Source organism: Pan troglodytes, chromosome 1 (genome assembly GCF_028858775.2).
Source record: "Pan troglodytes isolate AG18354 chromosome 1, NHGRI_mPanTro3-v2.0_pri, whole genome shotgun sequence".
Classification (NCBI taxonomy): Eukaryota; Metazoa; Chordata; class Mammalia; order Primates; family Hominidae; genus Pan; species Pan troglodytes.
The window spans coordinates 176575199-176594857 of record NC_072398.2 but is presented as its reverse complement, the minus strand read 5'-3'; the positions used below and the strand labels follow the sequence as shown (position 1 = coordinate 176594857).

At 51.6% G+C, this 19659-nt stretch overlaps 1 protein-coding gene across 17 annotated transcripts in view; it reads right to left on the bottom strand.

Moving 5' to 3' along the window:
- SSBP3 (single stranded DNA binding protein 3) overlaps positions 1–19166 on the bottom strand; it is a 185833-nt gene extending 166667 nt beyond the window's left edge. For 3 of the 17 annotated variants that reach the window (XM_016918903.3, XM_054683199.2, XM_016918936.4), the window contains exons 1-4: positions 11625–12117; positions 10526–10598; positions 10242–10303; positions 7527–7611 (exon numbers count right to left, since the gene is read on the bottom strand). In XM_016918903.3, the coding sequence (XP_016774392.1) occupies positions 7527–7611; positions 10242–10303; positions 10526–10598; positions 11625–11680 (276 nt within the window). In that variant the 5' untranslated portion in view covers positions 11681–12117. Of the gene's footprint in view, positions 1–7526; positions 7612–10241; positions 10304–10525; positions 10599–10797; positions 11165–11624; positions 12135–19014 lie in introns of those variants that run through there. The other 14 variants (XR_010153910.1, XM_063801961.1, XM_054683220.2 and 11 more) reach the window with 14 other exon arrangements.
- Between the last annotated feature and the right edge of the window lie 493 nt (positions 19167–19659).

Sequence of the window (19659 nt, the reverse complement as noted above, 5' to 3'; positions counted from 1 at the left end):
TCGTTACAACACAGGGGTGGGACTGTTTACCTCCCCCCACCGCCCCCCCAACTCCATACTGACTGTATCTTGGTCTCTTAGAAAAACAAGATCATTCCACACAATTCTTTTTAAGCCCACATCTCATCCTGGACTGCATCTGTCTCCTCAACTAGACAGTAAGCATAGTAGGAGCTTGGTAACCTCAAAATACGGTAGTGTCTTATTCTCCTGGTCTGGGGGCCGACTGATCAAGGCCTCAGGGTCACCCCAGGAAGTCAAAAGAAAAAGAAGCCAATGTGGCCAGAACCAGCTTCCCATGGACCTGCCATGGCTGACACTTCCCTTCTCAAGCTCACTGTCTCCTTAAGACTCCTTTTTTTTTTTTTTTTTTTTTTTGAGACGGAGTCTGGCTCTGTCCCCCATGCTGGAGTGCAGTGGCGCCATCTCGGCTCACTGCAACCTCCGCCTCCTGGGTTCACACCATTCTCCTGCCTCAGCCTCCCAAGTAGCTGGGACTACAGGTGCCCGCCACTATGCCCAGCTAATTTTTTTTGTATTTTTAATAGAGATGGGGTTTCACCATGTTAGCCAGGATGGTCTCGATCTCCTGAACTCGTGATCCGCCAGCCTCGGCCTCCCAAAGTGCTGGGATTACAGGCGTGAGCTACCGCGCCCGGCTAAGACTCTTTTTTTTTTTATTGTATGTGGGAATCGCCTTTGTGGGATTTCCACATACAATAAAAGGGGATTCCCTTATACAATAAAAAAAAATCAGGCACAGTCTGAGCACCTGCCAGGGCAGGATACATACCAAAGAGAACAGTGCAAGACTCCTCATTTCATCCCTGTTAACAATGACACAGGATTTCACAGCACAACCAACTTTCCCTGGACAGCTTTCCATGCCTCTCTCAAGGCCGTCCCCATGGTGGGCTGTGCCAGGACAACCCTTGAGCCTATTTTACAGTAAAGAGATGGACCTTGAGAAACGAAGGCCCCCCACAGCTAACAAGGACATGAAGCTGAAATGCAAATCTAGATTCCTACTGATGCCAAGCTGCATGCCCTCTGGGCCTTACCATTTAGCCATGCAGTGGCCATACGCAGGAGTGGGACAGGACCATTCTGCCCAATACAGATAAGGTGCACAGACATCTCAGAGACGCCATTTATCAGTACCAGTCTGTGACAGGACTGCCAGCTCTGCCCCTTGAGGGGGTGCAGGTGTGAGACATGACAGCAGGGACGGGCGGTGGGGGGGTTTAGAATCAATCCTCCCTGGATACTGACGGATGACTGTACTATATTACTTAACCCTCACAACCACTATGCAAAGGAATCAGCATTCCCCCATTCTACAGATGGGAAAACTGAGGCTCCCCGCCAGGAAATGAGGATCCCTGACGATTTCCAGACAAGAAATGACAAAGTGGAGACTAGAATTCACATGGGAGTCCAAGCCACCAGTCACAACCCAAATCCTTTAAAATCCAGAGGATTCAAAACCCAGGGAAAGAAATACACAACACAGACACAAACATTGCTAAAACTCACCTTGCCAAGGCTACAAAAAACCCCGTTACCGGCCAGGCGCGGTGGCTCACGCCTGCAATCCCAGCACTTTGGGAGGCTGAGGCAGTCAGATCACAATGTCAGGAGTTCGAAACCAGCCTGGCCAAGATGGCGAAACCCTGTCTCTACTAAAAATACAAAAAATTAGCTGGGTGTGGTGGCACGCGCCTGTAATCCCAGCTACTCAGGAGGCTGAGGCAGGAGAATCACTTGAACCCGGGAGGCGGAGGTTGCAGTGAGCCGAGATCGCGCCATTGCACTCCAGCCTGGGTGACAGAGTGAGATGTCACTCTGAGATGGATCTCAGGAAAAAAAAAAAAAAAAAAAAAAAAAAAACCCCATTACCCCAGCGAATCAAAAACAAACAGTCATGACTGTCTATTTGCTCTAAGAGCTCCCAGCAACATGTATTAAAGAAGTTTATGTGAATCGTCTAATGCACTTGTGCCGTGGTCAGAATTATTACCAAGCTAAAAAAGATTAATTTTTCTAAATACTCTAAACCCTCAGACACTATTATAAAGGCTACAGCTAGTGCCACATTTCTGTTATCTTGGCTGACAGACCCCCAAGTACACACACCTCCCTGCCACTTCTCCCTGTTAAGGCTTAAACACACACACACTCACATACAGAGGCAGGGAAGTCATGGGAAGGGGGCCAGGCACCCTTGACTAGGGTTCCCCACTCGAGACCCTGCCTCCCTCACAAAATAGAGACGACCTAAGGAACCGTGGGGAGAGCTGGGTGTCTCCCAGCTCCCTCTGAGTGCTGGCTGGCACAGAGCTAACTCTTGGTCCAAGTTTGCAAATGCTTAGCTAACAAAGATGGCATTATGCGAAAGACTGGTGCACACTGCTGGTCTGGGAGTTCAAATGAAGTGACCACTGCCAAAAATTTTGTTTGGGTCCCCACCACTCCCCCCGCCCCACCTCCCGCCTTGAAATAAAGGGCAAGGATTTGCAATTTGGGGTCTTGCCGCCACTTGAAACCCATTAAGGTGGCTGCACTGCTCGGGTTCTGGCAAAATGCAACTCCAGTTTCTCATTTAATGTTTAATTAGCTACCGATGGAGGAGTCTGGCAGCCTCTGGGGTTAAGAGGAATTGCAGAAAACAGGGCGGGAGCTTAAAGAGGGGCTGCAACCCAAAGCCTATGCTCCAAGGGGAATGGGGGAGAGGGGGAAAAAAAGTGTGTATGTTTTGTGTTTTTAATCTGCCACACAAGGGTGCCAAGGGTCAGAGCCAAAGGCAACGCCGTGAACTTGCCAGGACCTCTGGGCAGATAGCTAGCCTGGCTTATCACAGGGCAGCACACTCCTCCAGCTCTTTGCAGCCCAGCTGCAGGCCTTCTCCACCTATTCCAGCCTGCACTGCCACCCTCTTGTCCCCCTCCCCCGAAAGGGTTCTGGCAGGCATGGACACTCCCTGCCTGGCAGGAACCTCAGCTCAGCACATCCAAGGAGAGCCCTCTCAAATATCACTTTGCTATTTCAAACCCACCAAGGACGCTGGACCCCTGCCACACAGCCACAAATACCTCAGTGCCTGCCCACGCCCATGACTCTGGGGCACTTTCCTACTTTAACCAATCCTCCTCAAGGCAAAGTCTCCCCTCTGCTGAGGGAGGAGTCAGCAGTCTTGCTGGGGTGGGAGAGCAGAGTCTTGCTGGAGTGGGAGGACAGGGCCAGGGAGCCAGCCTCACTGAGGTGGAGCACACAACAGCCAAGATGAAAGGGAACTCAGGTCTTCAGAGGAAGGAAACTGAGGCAAGCAAGGAAAATTCATCAAGGTCATGGAACTCCATGTCCATTTCACTCCCAAAGTTCTTCACTGGGAATCAGAGAGGCCTGGGGTTGGAGCAGCTGTCCATGAGCCTCCTGAAACCATGCACAAAGTCCCCTTTATGAGGGCTTTCTGGAAATACTGTCCATAGCTTTTATCACATTTTCCCTGCCAAAAGTTAAGAGCCGTTGCACCACAACAAACCCCCTTCCCAGAGTTCAGGTCTCGCCTCTGCCAGTGACTCCACAATTCACCTTGCGGGGGCTTCCGTTCAATTCTGTTAAGTTCATTTCTTCAGTGAACATGTCGGGGGGCACCAACCAGCATACCCGGTGCCAGGTATGCTTCAGGTCAACTGCAAATACCTCCCCTCTGTTTTGCAGGGATTCTCTATCAAGTAAGTGTCAATAAAAGCTGAGAGGCAGAACTAGAAAGATAGAGGATTTCTAGTCTCAGCTCTGCCAACACCTGGCTGCCTGCCCTTGGACAAGCCACCTAAACTCTAGGGTTCAGTTTCCTCATCTGTAAAATGGGAGTGAGATTTTGTAACAAAACCCAACCGACGAGGCAGCTGCAAAGCCCAGCCACAATCACACCCATGAAAACATGTTATAAAAAAGTACAGCAGGTATGTGTAGTGTAAGAATCCATCGCTATTCTCTAGTCTCTTTGGCTCAAAGGCCACTCATTTCTTGGCCTTCCAAATTCCACTCATTTCTTGACATCAAAAGGAAAACACAAAATTAGCTACCACATGGAGAAAAAGGATTGCTTGTTGTTTGAGAAGGCACCAAAGACACTTCCCTACAGGTCCACCCTGGAGAAAGTCAAAGCGGAGAAGGTGGCCAGGACACCACTGGGCACACAGTTAGAGACACTCATGCAGCTGAAAGTGTCCACTCTACAAAAGGTCAGGACCCAGACAACAGTGTCTAAGAGAACCCAAAGAGATGCCCCAATGGGATCCCATGGGCTTTTGGCAACACTCTGAGATGCACAGCTCTGGCCTGAGGGTAACAGCAAGGAAATTACAATGGGACCGTGACCCTCCTCCCATGACCCGGGGGACCTCTTCTGATTTAATGCAAACCAATTTATCAGAAAAGTCCACTCCAGATGTGAGTTCCCCCAATGCTCCCGTTGCCCCTGTAAGCACTTCCTACCCACCGAAGATGGGTCTGGTATCCAGGCTGCACAAACTCCCCACACCCTGAGAATCTTTGGGTCTCCTTGATAGAAAACAGAAGGTCAGTCAACAGACACTTATTTACACTCTACTTGATTTTCTAAAAAGTAGTTAAGGCAACTAGTTAATTGATTTCAAAATCACCTTGTTCGAGAGCACCCGCAACAATTATGTCTCTAAAAGAACACCATTCAAGGCTCACTCACCCCCAAGTGACTTACTCATTCTTACCCAACTCTTTCATACAATCAGCACGTGTGCCTGCTACATGGAAGGTACTGTGGGAGCTACAGAGATGAATAGTTCACGGTCTCGACCATGGAAAAAATTAATAGGCTGTCGCCCGAAAGACAACCCTAAGTGAGAAGTTAGGTGGAATAGTGCCAACAAATGGTACTTGCCATGGGCCTGCAGGGCCAAGCCAGGTGGTGTTAGAAACACCCATTCCAGAGTCAGTCATGACTCCATGTGTGTGCATTCTAACTACCACTTCCCAGCTGGGAATTAACCGCTGTGTGCCTCAGCTGCTTCATCTGCAAAATGGAGCGAACAACAAGCCTTCTCTCATCGGGTCTCTGGCAGGATATGAGGGACTGAACCTACAGCAGTTAGCAGAGTGGCCTGGCACAGGGAAAGCTGCCAACAGAGGCTTTGTATAGGTGGTTTTTATAGATATGGAGATGAAGGCGTGATCACAGAATGCAGAAAACTATCTCATAAGTCCTCCAAGAAGGAGGTCTTAAAAGATGAATAGGATTTGAATGGGTAAGAGAGGAATGCATTCCAGGCAACAGGAAGGAGTCAGCAAGAAGCTACTGCAATCATTCTAGCAAGAAGGAATGAAGGTTAACTAGACTGTAGCCACAAGAAGGGAGAGACTAGATGAAGACTGGAGAAAGACAAAAAGAAAAGTGGGTTCCTTTTCCTAATTTTCTCAAGTTCTTCTTAGTTTTCCACTTGCTTCTCTGCTGTCACCCCTCCAACTCAATGCTACCCCTTAACTCCTTCATAATCCCCATTCATCACTCCATCCCTCCTCCCACAGGCTCTGACTCTCAGGCCACATGATACCAGGTGGAGTCCAATTCAGAAAAAAAGGTTTTTACACCCCACACATATGAAGTGTAGGCCTCAATGAGGGTGACCTCATCTCTTAGTAGCATCTTCTAAATGTCAACGCCAACCTCAGTGATCTCTATACATTTCTACTGCCATTCCTCAGCAAATTACTGAAAGCAAACCCATGTGCAAACTTTCACGGCCGCCATATTGTTTCAGGATGGAAGACGACACCACAAGTTGCCAAAGACTCTCAAATTTGTAGAGCACCGAACTTGGTTAAAATCATTAACTTCTCTGAAAGGTACAGGCAAAAAATAGCATAGATATGCTACATCAAGAGAGTGAAAGACCCACCCACCCATCCCCAGATTCTAAAATGAAACTATTTACATAGCAGTCAAAAACTAGCAACAGTGTTGCCTGTTCACAGGTTTAGGAAAAAAACCATGCAAGATTTTTACTAGGTAGAAAGGTCAAATTCATCAACTATTTTTAAATGGCTGTGTACCTCTTAGCCTCCCTGAACATCCAGGTCAGGAAACCTTATCATCACCATGGGATTTTCCCAGAAGAACCACATCATAAGTGAACCGGTGACCTCTCCCTTTCACTACCATGTAAGTTTACCAGACCAGAAGTACCATTCATCAGCTTCTCTTTTTCAGCCCTGAAGAGGGCACAAGAACTGCTCAATTTCCTCAGCGTTACATTCCAAGAGCATTAACTTTTCATTCACAACAAAACTGCATCACATTGAATACTCTCAAAACCAGTAGGCCACCACCTGAGTCTCTAACTCCTCACATTACAGGAGAAATTTTCACCATGAAGACAATGGTGATCATGGGATTTGACCACTTGTGAAATAACCAAATGGGTCTGGTCTCCTAGCCAATTTCCACCTCCACATGCAGGGAACTCAGATGGCTGGGCCAAGCAGGTGGGACCCAATGACGTTCAAGAAACCAACTCCCAAGGACCCATGGTTTCCCAGGACCATTCCTACCCACTGCACACAGAAGAGCAAGATCATCAGATCACCTGCTATATGGACATGCTTAACTGTCTACAGGGCTAGCAAGAAGAACTGAACAGAGGCTATGGAAGACCTTCAGACACATCCTCTTCCATCTCCCCAAGACAGATCCTAACCCATTTCATCAGATCATCAAGTGTGACTGCAACCCAGGTTTGAAACCCATGTTTGTTTTTCCTGAAGGGGACTGCTATGGGAGATGAATAGATGGCAGACAACCCTCTCGTAATAATTTCATAAATCTTAAGAAACTCATCCAGGTAGAAAGTGAGTAACAGGGTAGAAAGAACTACAATCTGATGATGTTAACTAGCTTCACAAGAATATTTTGGCCACAAGATTATGAACTAGCTGAGGATCTCAGAGTACAAATCGTCTTAGCAGATACAGTATGAGCCCACCCACACCAAACACACACACACACACACACACACACACACACACACACCCATAATTTGAAAGATCGCTCTCTGGAAAGTAGAGCAAGAGAGTCCATTCCACCAAATTCTCACTCAGCTCCAAAACGCAAGTTTCCTATTGGCTTTTGTTTGTTACAATTTCTTCTTAAACCAACACTAAAGAGGCTTAGTCCCCTCTCAGCTAACTGTCCACTCTTAACATAAGTCTCACAGTTCTGAGTCCTGTACAACACCATTTAATTCTCCGGATAGATATCTACACAATTTTGCACAATTACAACATTATGAAACACCGTTCACCAAGTTAGAACACTGCTGGAGAAGGGTACCATTGGGAGGGCTGCAGAGAGGTGGGCAGGGGAACAGAAAGAAACGCAAGAAGCAAATAAAGACCACTGCCAACTGGCTGTGTTTGCTTTTCGTACTAGAGAAGTTAGAGCTATCCAACCCTATAATTATTGCTAGGATTAAAAATGTGTTACTCACATAATCATGAAAGGCTTTTGCTTCACTTGAATGTTCACAAGTGTCTCTCCTTTCAGGAGCTGCACAGTAAAGGTCCCAAAATACACTGCGAGGAGGAAAATAAAATAAGGTCAGGTTACTAATTATTACTTGTGTACACAAGGGCAAGTGCACGATGCATGGCGCTAACAGTACTAGGTCTCCCAAAGGCTCAATCCCACCTTATCAGCTCTCATTGGGCAAACAGCCTAGAAAACAAAACACGTCCAACTTCTTCTGGCAAGCCAGCCATTAGTAATGGCAGTAATAGTTCTTATATATCAAATACCTACTACATGCCGGATGCTTCACACCCGTATTACTTGTGTCTACCATATACTGTAAGGTAGGCAATTTTCTCTCCACTTTACACAGGGGGCAACTGAAGCTCCAAGGGGTTAGTAGAACCTACTCATGGATGCCCTAAGAGGATGAACGCAAATGTGGACGAGAATCCATACTGTTCTAATCTGTTTCCTTTTTACCACCCAAACCAAAATGGCTGCATATCCTAAAAAAGGTTCAAGTGCCAAAGTCAGAACACAACTATGATTCATATATGCAGCGATTTGGAAGACTCTGGCAATAGGAACTTTACAGGCTCTTAATCCCAGAGCCCGCACCTCCACCCTTCCCACCTCACCCCCACTCCCACCCAAGCCCTCCCTCAAGGAATTCTTATGCAAGAACCACTCCTCCCTCCATGCACCAAAAAACACAAATCAGTTAGGCAAAGGACAGGTCATGGACAACCAAGTATCCAGTCCTTTCACATTGCAGTAGAGGGCCCTCTTCACAGAAGCACCTGTCAGCAAAGGGAAAGAAGGAAGCAGGCCTAGAAATGCCTGCCTCACCCCCCACTAAAGATTTTGTATGGTCACTCCGACATTCTGTATTAAAATGAGAACAGACAGACAAGTTCTATGTCAACCAATAAAGCCCTATTCAAACACGGAGTTGTCAGTGATATTAACAAGGGACCTAAGAAACTCTCCAAATCAGGAGCCCGAGGCCCAGGGACAGAACAAGCTTAAAGGGTAAAGTGGGCACCAAAACCAAAGTCCTACTCCTGGTCCACTGCTCTTTTCCTCGTCACAGCCAGCCAGCTCTGCAAGTCATCAGACAAGCATCTCACTCAAGGTGTGAATAATGCAGCCTGCCCCTCACCAGAAAAGCTCCACTGCTTCCTCCCGCTGGAGAAAGCCTGGGTCATTTGCTCAGTGTCAAATCGCACAAACCAACTTCTACCAAACAGGGCCACAGCCACTCAAAGCCACCACCGCCCGGGCCTAACACAACAGACTCTACGTTCCTGCGGCTGAGATAAGGATGGAGAAGTTTCAGGAGATTCTGGATATAACAGGAAAATCAGGACTTCTACTAGCTGCAGAGGGGGGCTGGAGAACATTCCTTTCTGTCTTCTGGAACTGTACACATCTGCTTACCTCCTCCACACGTTAAAGGTTTCTAACACTACAAATTCCCCGGCCCCTTCACTCATAAGCCTAAGTAACCTTCAATCATAAACCTAAGTTTCTACAAGATCCAAGCCGATCAGAGCCGCCAACCCCATCCACACACTCCCTCCAAAAACAGCCACAGAAAGCCTATCACCCACTCCTACAGGTGGAATCCTTCCGCCACACAAATGCCTCCAAGACCGGCAGTTCCGAGGTTGGCAGAAGTAATTAAAAACTCATTTTCTCTGCACAAGTTAGAACAGACACTTCATCCTCCTGCTGTTCTAAGAGACTTAAAACAGTAACCTGAGCTGGCAGATAAACCCGCTAAGATCCCAACGACAGGAGACAGGACACACCGTTTTGCTGAACTCCATCAAAATATCAAAAGCCACTCTGCTTTCTTTTCTTTTTCAAAAGGATGTCAAAGACTCCACCAGTCAGTCCCACAAAACACCCGGGTCATATACCTAGGGCAACTGGCTCCGGCTGACCCTGAGCTCCCTCCTGGCTGTCATATACCCAACACAGAGACCAGACCTGCGGTGGCCCCACACCCAAAGGACACAGAGGCCTGGTTAGAGAGTCACAGAGAGTGGGAGCCCCTAACTGCAGACACTGCGAGGTCGACTCTGACCAGTTAAGGTTCTGCGTAAAACAACACTTTGTGGTTTTAGTGGGGGAGGGGGGCGGGGAGCTCCCAGAGGAAAGGAAGGACCAGTCAGTCTGAATCAGTATCTTTAAAGGAAGTGGCAGCCCTTTCTTGCTCTTTCTCAGGGTGCCTGGAAAAAGCCCCGGTAGATGTCCTCTCTTACGGTTGTGAGCTCCCGAGGAGAAAAAGGAAGGGACAGGCTAGTTGTTAAACAGACCTGGTATCCCCTCCACGCCGCCCCACCCCCACTCCTCTAATTAAAGCAACGTGCAGAATTGACAAAAATCCTCCAATGTTTTTTCAAACCCCCTGCCTAGAGCCCCAGAGTGAGATGTAAAAGTAAGGAGTTTCTACCCCAACACCACAGATGGTTTTGTCGTTTTTCCCCCCAAAACTTTAGGTAACATCCTCTTCGGCCCTTCTCCTCCTTGGCCAGCTGGGCCGGAGTGCCTCGAGGTGCCCCGCTCTGTGCAACGCAGAGGGCCACAGGGCGGAGGGCCTGCTCCAGGCCTCCCTTCTTTGTTCACTTGGACCCAGGGCTCACAACAAAACAAACACACATGCGAAACTATCACACAAACTTACCACCACCACGAGTGCAAAAACCCAGGCGGTTCTCCCAACGTGATGTTTTTTTCCCATCGAATCTGGAAAGGTAAGAGCAGAAGCAGCTTAGAGGAGCAGAGACGGGGTGGGCTGGGGGCTTCCCAGAGCCAAAAGGCTAGGAAGACCAACTAACAATAAATGCCAAAAGGTGATAAAAATTCAAAATGGTGGCCACAGTGGCTGCTCCTGAAAACAAAGGCTCTAAGAATAGTGGGGAGGGGGGGGGTGTCAAGAAATTGGATGCTGGGGGGAGTCCCACTCACCTCCGATAAGAAGGTCTGTGCAGATTTCTGTGCTCCTACGTGCAGTAAATATTCGTAGACGTATAAAGCTAACCTGGAAAGTGGACAGGGGGCAAAGAGAGAGAGGGAAAGGCGTCAGATCCCACCGGCGCTCCCCAGGACCTTGCCAGCAGGCTTTGAGCCCTGTCTGCGCCGTCCCATTGTGGCCCCGACCAGAGGTAAGCAGCTAGCTCACCCCAAACAGGGCCGCCAGGTGCGAACAGTTAGGGGGTGGGGACCAGGGAACGCGTTACCTCAAGCAGTGAGGGATGGAGAGCAGCCCCCAAACTTGAACTTCCAAGTGGCGTCGCGGGCAAACCCACCTAGGTTCCTCAAACTCGCAAGCCACTCGACCCCACAGCCACCTTGCCTTTCCCGACCCACTGCTCGCTACGCTCTCGCCAGCTTTGGAGGTCCGAGGAGACTCGGCCCCGGACTCCGGGTGCTTGGCGCGCTCTGGAGAGGGCAGCAAAGCGCCACCCTCGTCACCTCCCCCCAAACAACTGTGCCCCAAGCCTAGGGCCAACCCGGCGCCACCGTCGCTGCCCAGCCCGGCGTCCGAGGACGCGGAGCCGGTGACGAAGCCGAGGGCAGGGAAGGGAGAGCGCTCCCGGCCGAACAAAGCCCCCGGCACGCACTCCTCACGCCGCGGGCGGACAAAAGGAGGCTTCGGGGCTGCAGAAGCCACGCGCCCCCTGCCCGCACCCGGTGGGCAAAGTGCGGCCACCGCGGCGAGCGCCCGGCTGGGGAGAACGTCGAGGCTCGCTGGCCGGACCTCGCCCACCACTCACCGCGGGCCCCCGCGCTCGACCCGCGCCACGGCCACCAAGTACCCCCTCCGGCGGCTCCCCCCGCCGCCCCTTCCCCGATCCCCCAACCTCCGCCGGCTCCCAACAATGGGCTCTCCCACGCCGCCCGCCGCGGCCTCGGGGAAGGGGCCAGGCAGGCGGCGCCTGGACCCGGGGACCCGAGGTCGCAGCAGCCTCCGGCCCCCGCCCGCCCGCCCGCCCGCCCACCTGCCTCCCACTGCCCGCCCGCAGCCCGGCGGCGGCGCGGCCGCCACTTGCAAAATAGGGCTTACTTTTCCCGAGCCTGCCCATCCGAGGGCACCGCCGAGCCTTTGCCTTTGGCAAACATGGTTTGCAGGGAAGAGGGCGCCGAGCCTCGCCGCCGCCGCCGCCGCCGCCGCTACCGCTCCGGCTCTCCCGAGCTGCCCCTCGCTCCCGGCCCCCTCCCCGGCGCTCGCTCGCTCTCTCGCTCGCTGGCGCTCTCCTCGCCGCGCTCCCCTCCCTCCCCCCCAGGCGCTGGCTCCGCGCTCTTTCCAGCTGTCAAAGCGTCAGCCCCGGCCGCGGCCCCATCGCCCTGGAACTCCTTCCGCGCCGGCTCGGCCTGGGGGTGCCGCCGCCGCCGCCCGCACGGCCGCCCGCTCTCCGCTCGCTCGCGCGCCCGCCCGGCTCCGCCTGCGCCGCCCTCTGCGCCTCCAGCACCGCTGCCGCTGCCGCCGCCGCCGCCGCCGCCGCCGCTGGTCTACTTGGAGCTCAACCGAACGTGGCTACCCGGGCGAGGGAGCGAGGCGGGCGGCAACGTCCCGCGATGGATGGCCGCCTCGGCCAATCGGCGCACGCGGGGGCGGGCCCGGGCCGGCTGGGAGGGACGCCCTGACAGCGCCGGCCGCGGCAGTCCCCGCTGCGGCCGCCTCCGCGGAGCCGCTGCCTGTTCCTGCGGGCGAACTGGGGGCGTCCGGGGGCGTGAGCCTCTCTTTCTGTCGTCGGGGCGGTGGGCGACGTGGATCGGGCTGGGGGCACCCTGGTCTCCTCGCCCCAGCGAGGAGGGGGATCTGACCCGCGCTCCCCGCGGCGTGGACCACTGGGGGCTAGGGGGGCGCTGCGGCAGCGTCCGATGGGAGGGGGCGCAGACCCCCAAGCGGTCGCCGCTCGCTCCCTCCCGCCCCGTCCCTCTCCCTTATCTGCCCCTCAGCTCCCCCCCGCCGCGGCCCGCACCAGCCCAGCCCTTATCTCGCCCTCCGCTCTTGGTTGTCCTCCCCCTAGGCTCCGACCCCGACCCCCTCCCCAGACTCCAGCCCGGCCCCCAGCCCGCCCCGCCCCCGGGCCTCCCTCTCGCCCAGTCTGGCTTCCGAGCGCCGGGCCCGGGGCTCCACGCTGAGAGCTGGGCGGCTCGAGCCGGCGCCGAGGCGCGCGGCTGCTCCTTTACTAGATCATTAAAATACTTTGGAAAACCCCAAAGTGGAGCCGCGCGAAAATGGCCCTTGGCGTGCTTTGGGGAGCCGGGGGGGGGGGGGGGGGCTGGGGACAGGGGACTTGAATTAAGAGGAGGGAGAGTGATTTCTCCCAAATTTCCAAGGTTTGCCAGTCTTGGCAAGTTAGCCCCTCGGCTTCTCCACGGGAAAGGGTGCCACTCGGGGATGGGGGGCGTCACCTGGGCGGCCCGCGACGCGGAATGCGCGCCACAGAAATCTGCAAACTTCAAATAAATAGAGCTAAATTGGGGAGTGAGGGGACGAGAGTCAGGCGTAGGGGGAGGGGAAGCTTCCATTGTCAGTGACCCAGGTGTACAATGGGAAATTGAGGGGGGGGCTGGCAGAGTGACCCAGCTATTTGCTGCTGACTCCTTTCTGCCCACGCCGAGAACCCAGAAGACACACTGCGTGCCCCTCATTAGGGACTCTTAAGACCAGATACCGGCGAAATAGGGGAAGGCTCCCCCATTTTCAGACTGTTTTTAGAGAGCGGATCTCTTTAAATGTGATAAAACACTGTCGGCACTGTCTCTTTAAAAGAGTCAAGCAGAAAAAGCTGTGTAAGCGCTGATTGGCTGCCTGTTTGGATACATCTTTAGGGGAGCCTTGAAACTGTTAGCCTAGGTTGATTTTTTTTTTTTTTTTAACTGCGCTGTTCCAATAAACAAGTAACGCCCCTCCCCCTAACATGCCTCGCACCAAACAATTAAAGGATAGGTCAGTGTCCTGGGGAAAACACGTTTCAAGTAGGAAAACTCAGAACTAGATTTCAACAAAATAAACAATAATTCCCTACCGTTAAAGTTTGCTTATTTTGATCTGTAGAAGAGAGAAAAGGGGCTTTTAAAAGAAATGCCCCGCAGCAAAAGGATCTGCATTGGTTCAGGAAGGAGACTCTGGGTGCATTTTTGGAATAATGTTCTACTCAATGTAACAACCTCCCTAAATTAGAGTACAGCCAGGCCCTGCGGACACCTCTGGACTCACTCTGCTCCCTTCCAGGACCCAGCGCTCACAGGGGAAAGGGGCAGAAAAAAGGAACGCTGAGACCTAGTTTATGGGCGTCTGTGCGCTAGTCCCTATTTTAAAGGTTGTTTCGTGAATGAGGGAAGCATGGAGGTTGGGAGTTGGACTACAAGAATAGGAGAGAGAAGGAAATAATTACAGTTATTTTTTCCCCTAGGCGGTTTAATTTAATAGGGCTAACTTAAGGTACCTTAGAGCCCACACTAATTAAATTGGCCTGCTCATACCCTTCCCCTGGACTTCCTTCTATTTTGAATGGGCTAGGAATGGCCAGGGATGGCTTGTCAACAGACTGACTCACAAGAAGCCTGACTCATCTTGTGTCTGCAAGGCCCACAAATTAGGAGTATCGGTTTGGTCCTGGCTAAAAAAAGGAAGACACTGCCCTTCTCCAGCCCTGCTATGACCCAGGACTCAACCAGATTGGCCATGCCCCTATCAACTTCATGGCTGCAACACAAGCATATCTATTTGAGCATCAGTTTCTTCACCTGTCAAATGGCAAAGGGAGGTTAGAAGATCTACAGTATCTCTTGATAATCTGATGTGCTACAATGTTAAGATTTCCCTTCTATATTTTTCTCTCCCTACCACCACCCTGGAAAAAGCACTAGCACCACCTTTCCAAACATGTGGCAAGAAGAGAGGGGTAGGGTTCAGAGATCCTGTGCCAGGCACTCTGTGGTCAGCCCTTTGCTGGAACTTGACACAACAAAGCTGCACGATGGTTGGTAGATCCCTTGTTGGAGCTAAAAGAGATGGTGAGAGGGCCCGGGCAGAGAGAGCAGGGAGAGTGTCTTAGCCACCCCTCACCCCTGCTGGCTAGAAGATTGCTGAGGGGTTCCCTGGAAGCAGGAACACTCAGCAGCCCTAAGTAGGTGTGTGGCTGCTGGCACAATTATCCAAAATGTGGTCAGATCAGAAGCAAGTCCAAACACCCATGAACAGCATTCAAGGCCCCAGTCTACCTTTCCCCTCTGGATCCCCCCAGGCCACATCTTTGGGCCTGAAGTCTGTCTTCCTGGAATGCTTTCTGCCTCAGTTCCCTTCTTCTACCATCCTTTAAGGCTAACATCCCCTCCCTCCAGTGCCATCTCCTCCACAAAAACCTCCCTGCTTCTCACTCCTGGAGTGAAACCTGTCCTTCTGTCCCTCCAATCTTATCTCGTTTTGCTGGCACCATTCATTCTCCCCATTGTTGTAGCCACTTGTTTACTGTCTGTCTCCCCCACCAGACTGGGAGGGTAGGATCTCAGTTTGAGTTATCTGTGTATCTCCAGCACACAGCGCAGGCTCAATACCTGTGTATGTTAACACTCAGTGCAGGCACCAGGAGCCCCCAGGGACCGAGAGAGAGGGAAAACTCACCCCAGCCCCAAAATACTGGGCCCAGTAGGGAGATAAGGAATGGATACCACCAACAATAGGGTTAGATAAGGCCACTCCCTCGGCTCAGCCACACCCTCCTAAACTACAGCCACCTGGAACTCTGTACTTTCAGTTTCCAGAATGGCTATGCCATTTCACACATCCACCCTGACTCATATTCTCTCTGTCTCTCTGTCCCCCATCTTTCTCTTGCCTCCCTCCCTTCCTTTTTTTCTTTTCCTTCTTTCTTTTAGGACCTGCTTATTGAACGCCTACTATATACCATACGCTGTTCTAGGCCTTGGGAGATAAACCAGACAAAAATCCTTACCCCGTGGAACTTACACTGTAGTGAAGTCCCCTGCCCAAAGCCCCCTCCGGTGACAGACTCCCACTAACACTTCTCAGATCCAGCCTGGGCAGGCAGCATCTCCTTCAGAGAGCCTTCCCAGATCCCCCCTCTGAACTCCCAGTTCGGGGCAGGTGTGCCCTCTGTGTCCCCACTGCATGGGTGTGGTTCAGGGGTGCGTTTTCCCCATGGGAATATGACTCCTTAGGGTCGGGGAATGATCATCATTTTCTGGGGCACCCTCAGTGCCCAGTAACATGGTGAAAGGAACAGAAGGACAGATGAACTGGGTGACCAGATGTTGCAGGACATGCAAGTGAGGTGGGAGTGAAGACGGAGAGGTGAATTCCAAGCTTAGGCTAGAAGGGCCGCTCCTTCCTCTCTTGGCTGCCAGCAACTGGGGCAGCAGGAATCCTGGGTTCTGGCACCAGATGGTTGGGGTCCAGGCCTCCAGAAGGAGGTGGTTAAAGGAAAAGGGACTTTAGGCCCATGAACTCAACCCAGGAGACTGTGCTTGCCAAGGATGCCAGAAGACCTTGTTCCCTTTCCCTGGTTCAAAGCTCTCTTTCAGTGCTCCTCACAGCTGCTAGGAGGATGGATGCAAGCTCCCGCTGGGGGCTGTTTCAATGGAAGCTGAGTATGCAGCCCGCTTCTGCACCTGGCACGCTCAGTCCTAGAATTGCACGGGGATACCTCTGATCAAAACCTTCGGGCCGGTCAGCTCTGGTTTTAGCAGAAGTTTCCCTGAGGGATCAGGGGCCTCCACAGGGGGAATACAAAATCCAACACGCAAAGACCTGGCTTCACTGCCTTGCTGGCAGACTTTGGGCAAGTGACCTTCCCCTCTGAGCCTCACCGTCCTCTCTGTGCAATGAGTATGTTAACGCCTATGCCAAAGGCAGGCTGGGAGGACAAAGAGAGGTAAGTGATGGGGAATCGCCTACTAGGCTATTAGTCAGTGTTGGCTGAGCCCAAGGTTCTGATGATGGAGAGTAGCCGCTTGGGATGGGTGTTTGGGGACTCAGGGGAGACAGTAATTGGGGAAATGTTTCGAAAATTGAAAAAGATGATTACTCATGGCCAGCAAACAGAGAGGTGCTAAGAAAGAAGTGGATTTAAATTTAAAATCAAATGTGTTTTGAAATGTCTTCCAACGGACACATACTTCTCCTGAGCCAATTTGTCATAGCAAAACAGGCTTCAAGTATGGAATGGGTTAGTATAGAATCGGTTAGTTCAATTTGAAAGCACCCATGTGCTCAGCCTTGTTTTGTTTTGTTTTTTTCCTACCTATTTCCTTCATAAGAATTTAAGCATTTGAGCTGGGCATGGTGGCTCACACCTGTAATCTCAGCACTTTGGGCTGCCAAGGCAGGCAGATCATGAGGTCAAGAGTTCGAGACCAGCCCGGCCAACATGGTGAAACCCTGTCTCTACTAAGAATAGAAAAATTAGCCAGGCATGGTGGCATGTGCCTGTAATCTCAGCTACTCGGGTGGCTGGGGCAGGAGAATCGCTTGAACCCAGGAGGCGGGGGTTGCAGTGAGCCGAGTTCGCACCACTGCACTCCATCATGAGCGACAGAACAATACTCTGTCTTGAAAAAAAAAAAAAAGAATTTAAGTACTCTGACAGGCCATGGTGGCTCATGCCTGTAATCCCAGCACTTTGGGAGTCCGCGGCGGGAGGATCACTTGAGCCAGGGACGCTGGGAAGTACAAGAAAGCAGAAGGCTGCCGGGCGCGGTGGTTCACGCCTGTAATCCCGGCACTTGTGGAGGCCGAGGCAGGCAGATCGCGAGGTCAGGAAATCGAGACCATCCTGGCTAACACGGTGAAACCCCGTCTCTACTAAAAATAAAAAAAATTAGCTGGGCATGGGGGCGGGCGCCTGCAGTCCCAGCTACTCAGGAGGCTGAGGCAGGAGAAAGGCATGAACACAGGAGGCGGAGCTTGCAGTGAGCCGAGATGGCGCCACTGCACTCCAGCCTGGGGGACAGAGCGAGACTCCGTCTCAAAAAAAAAAAAAAAAAAAAGCAGAAGGCAAGGCCCTATCCTGGTAGCTGGGGAGAGGAACCTGACACCCACCACTCTCCCAACTCCACCTCACCAGAGTGCCCTAGCCTCTGAGTTCTCTCAGCCTGGGACCAGCATGGCTCTATTTTCATTCACTTGCCAAAACTTTGCTCTTGCTGGTCACTCTTCTCCAAGGTAAAGGCTTCACTCCCGCCTCATTTCCTCTAGGTCAAATCACCAGAGCCCCTCCCAAAGGAACCTCTTTAGAATGACAGCTGCCCTCGGCCAGGCGTGGTGGCCTGTGCCTGTAGTCCCAGCTACTCAGGAGGCTGAGGCAGAAGAATCGCTTGAACCCAGGAGGTGGAGATTGCAGTGAGCCGAGATCATGCCACTGCACTCCAGCCAGGGCGACAGAACGAAACTCTGTCTCAAAAAAATTTAAAAATAAATAAATTAAATAAATAATAAAGGAATGCAGTTCTGATACAGTCTATAGCATGGATGAACGTTGAAGACATTATGCTAAATGAAATCAGCCAGACCCAAAAGGACAAATACTCTACGATTCCGGTCGTATGAAGTACCTAGAATAGTCAAATTCAGAGAGACAGAGTAGAAAGGTGGTTGCCAGAGCCTGGGGAAGGAGGGAGTGGGGAGTTAGCGTTTAATGATAATAGAGCTTCAGTTTGGGAAGATGAAAAAGATCTGGAAATGGATGATGATTCCATTGGTTACACAATAATGTGAATACACTCAGTGCCACTGAAGTGTACGCTATAAAAGAGTTACAATGGTAAATTTTGTTATATATATTTTACTGCAATATTTTTTTTTTGAGACAGAGTCTTGCTGTGTCGCTCCGTTTGGAGTGCAGTGGCACGATCTCAGCTCACTGCAGCCTCTGTCTCACGAGTTCTAGTGATTCTCTTGCCTCAGCCTCCTGGGTAGCTGGGATTACAGGTGCACACCACCACGCCCAGCTAATTTTTGTATTTTTAGTAGAGACAGAGTTTCAACATGTTAGCCAGGCTGGTCTCAAAACTCCTGACCTCGTGATCCACCCACCTCAGCCTCCCAAAGTGCTGGGATTACAGGTGTGAGCCACCGCGCCTGGCCTGCAATTTTTTAAAAAACTAAAAAGAGATGGGTGATGACCCAAGCATCACATGTGGGAAAGACTTACGGACATGGTGCAGAATGGCGCAGCACACCCGTCTGAGCATCAGAGGTTCCCATGCTCCTGAAACCCTCTCCTCACACAGCTTCAGGGCTCCACTCTCTCCTGGTTTTCCCTCTTCCTCTCGGGCTATTCTTCCTGTTATCCTTTAACGGATTCTTTTTTCTCCAGCCTCCTCTAAAAATTTTATTAGTCAAACTATTGCTGATACAGTGTTACCTAACACACAGCCCCCAAATCTCAGTGGCTTATAATAAAAGCCATTTATTTCTCACTCACAGGTCTGCAGTCAACTGGGCAGCTCTGCTTCAGGGTACAGCTTGAGTCTGTCCCATGGGTCTCTCATTCTGGGGCACAGGCTGAAGGGCAGAGGATGTCTGTCATGTTCTTTCCAGAGTAAAAGGAGCTCCAGAGGCCAGGCCAACTCACGCAAGCCTCACATCCGCTCCCAAGTCACATGGCCAAGCCCAGCATCAATGGGGCAGGAAGGGGGAGTGAATGTTTGCTGAACAGTAGTAAAATCTACGACAGATGGGCTTCTCTCAGGCTCTGTCCTGGACCTTCTCTCTCTCTTTGGGCAAGTTCACATGGCACTAATTGCATCTGAACTTCAATGACAATGACTCCTGAATCCATCCCACTGGCGCAGACCCTTTTTCTTAGCCCCAAAGCCATGTGTGTTCAGTTACAGAGCATTTCCATCTGCCTGTCTCTCTGGTGCCTCAAAGTCCATGTGTCCAGAGCTGGCCTCATTATTTCTCCCCATCCAATTCCTGTAGTCAATCTCCATTTCTGTACCTGGCACCAACACCCTTCTACCAGGTGAGGAGAGCACACAGAAGGTGCCGTGTTTACCAGATCCAGCTGGCCAAGCTTGGCACTGGCTGGGAGTGAGAAAGAGGAGAAGCAGAGACCGGCCCCATG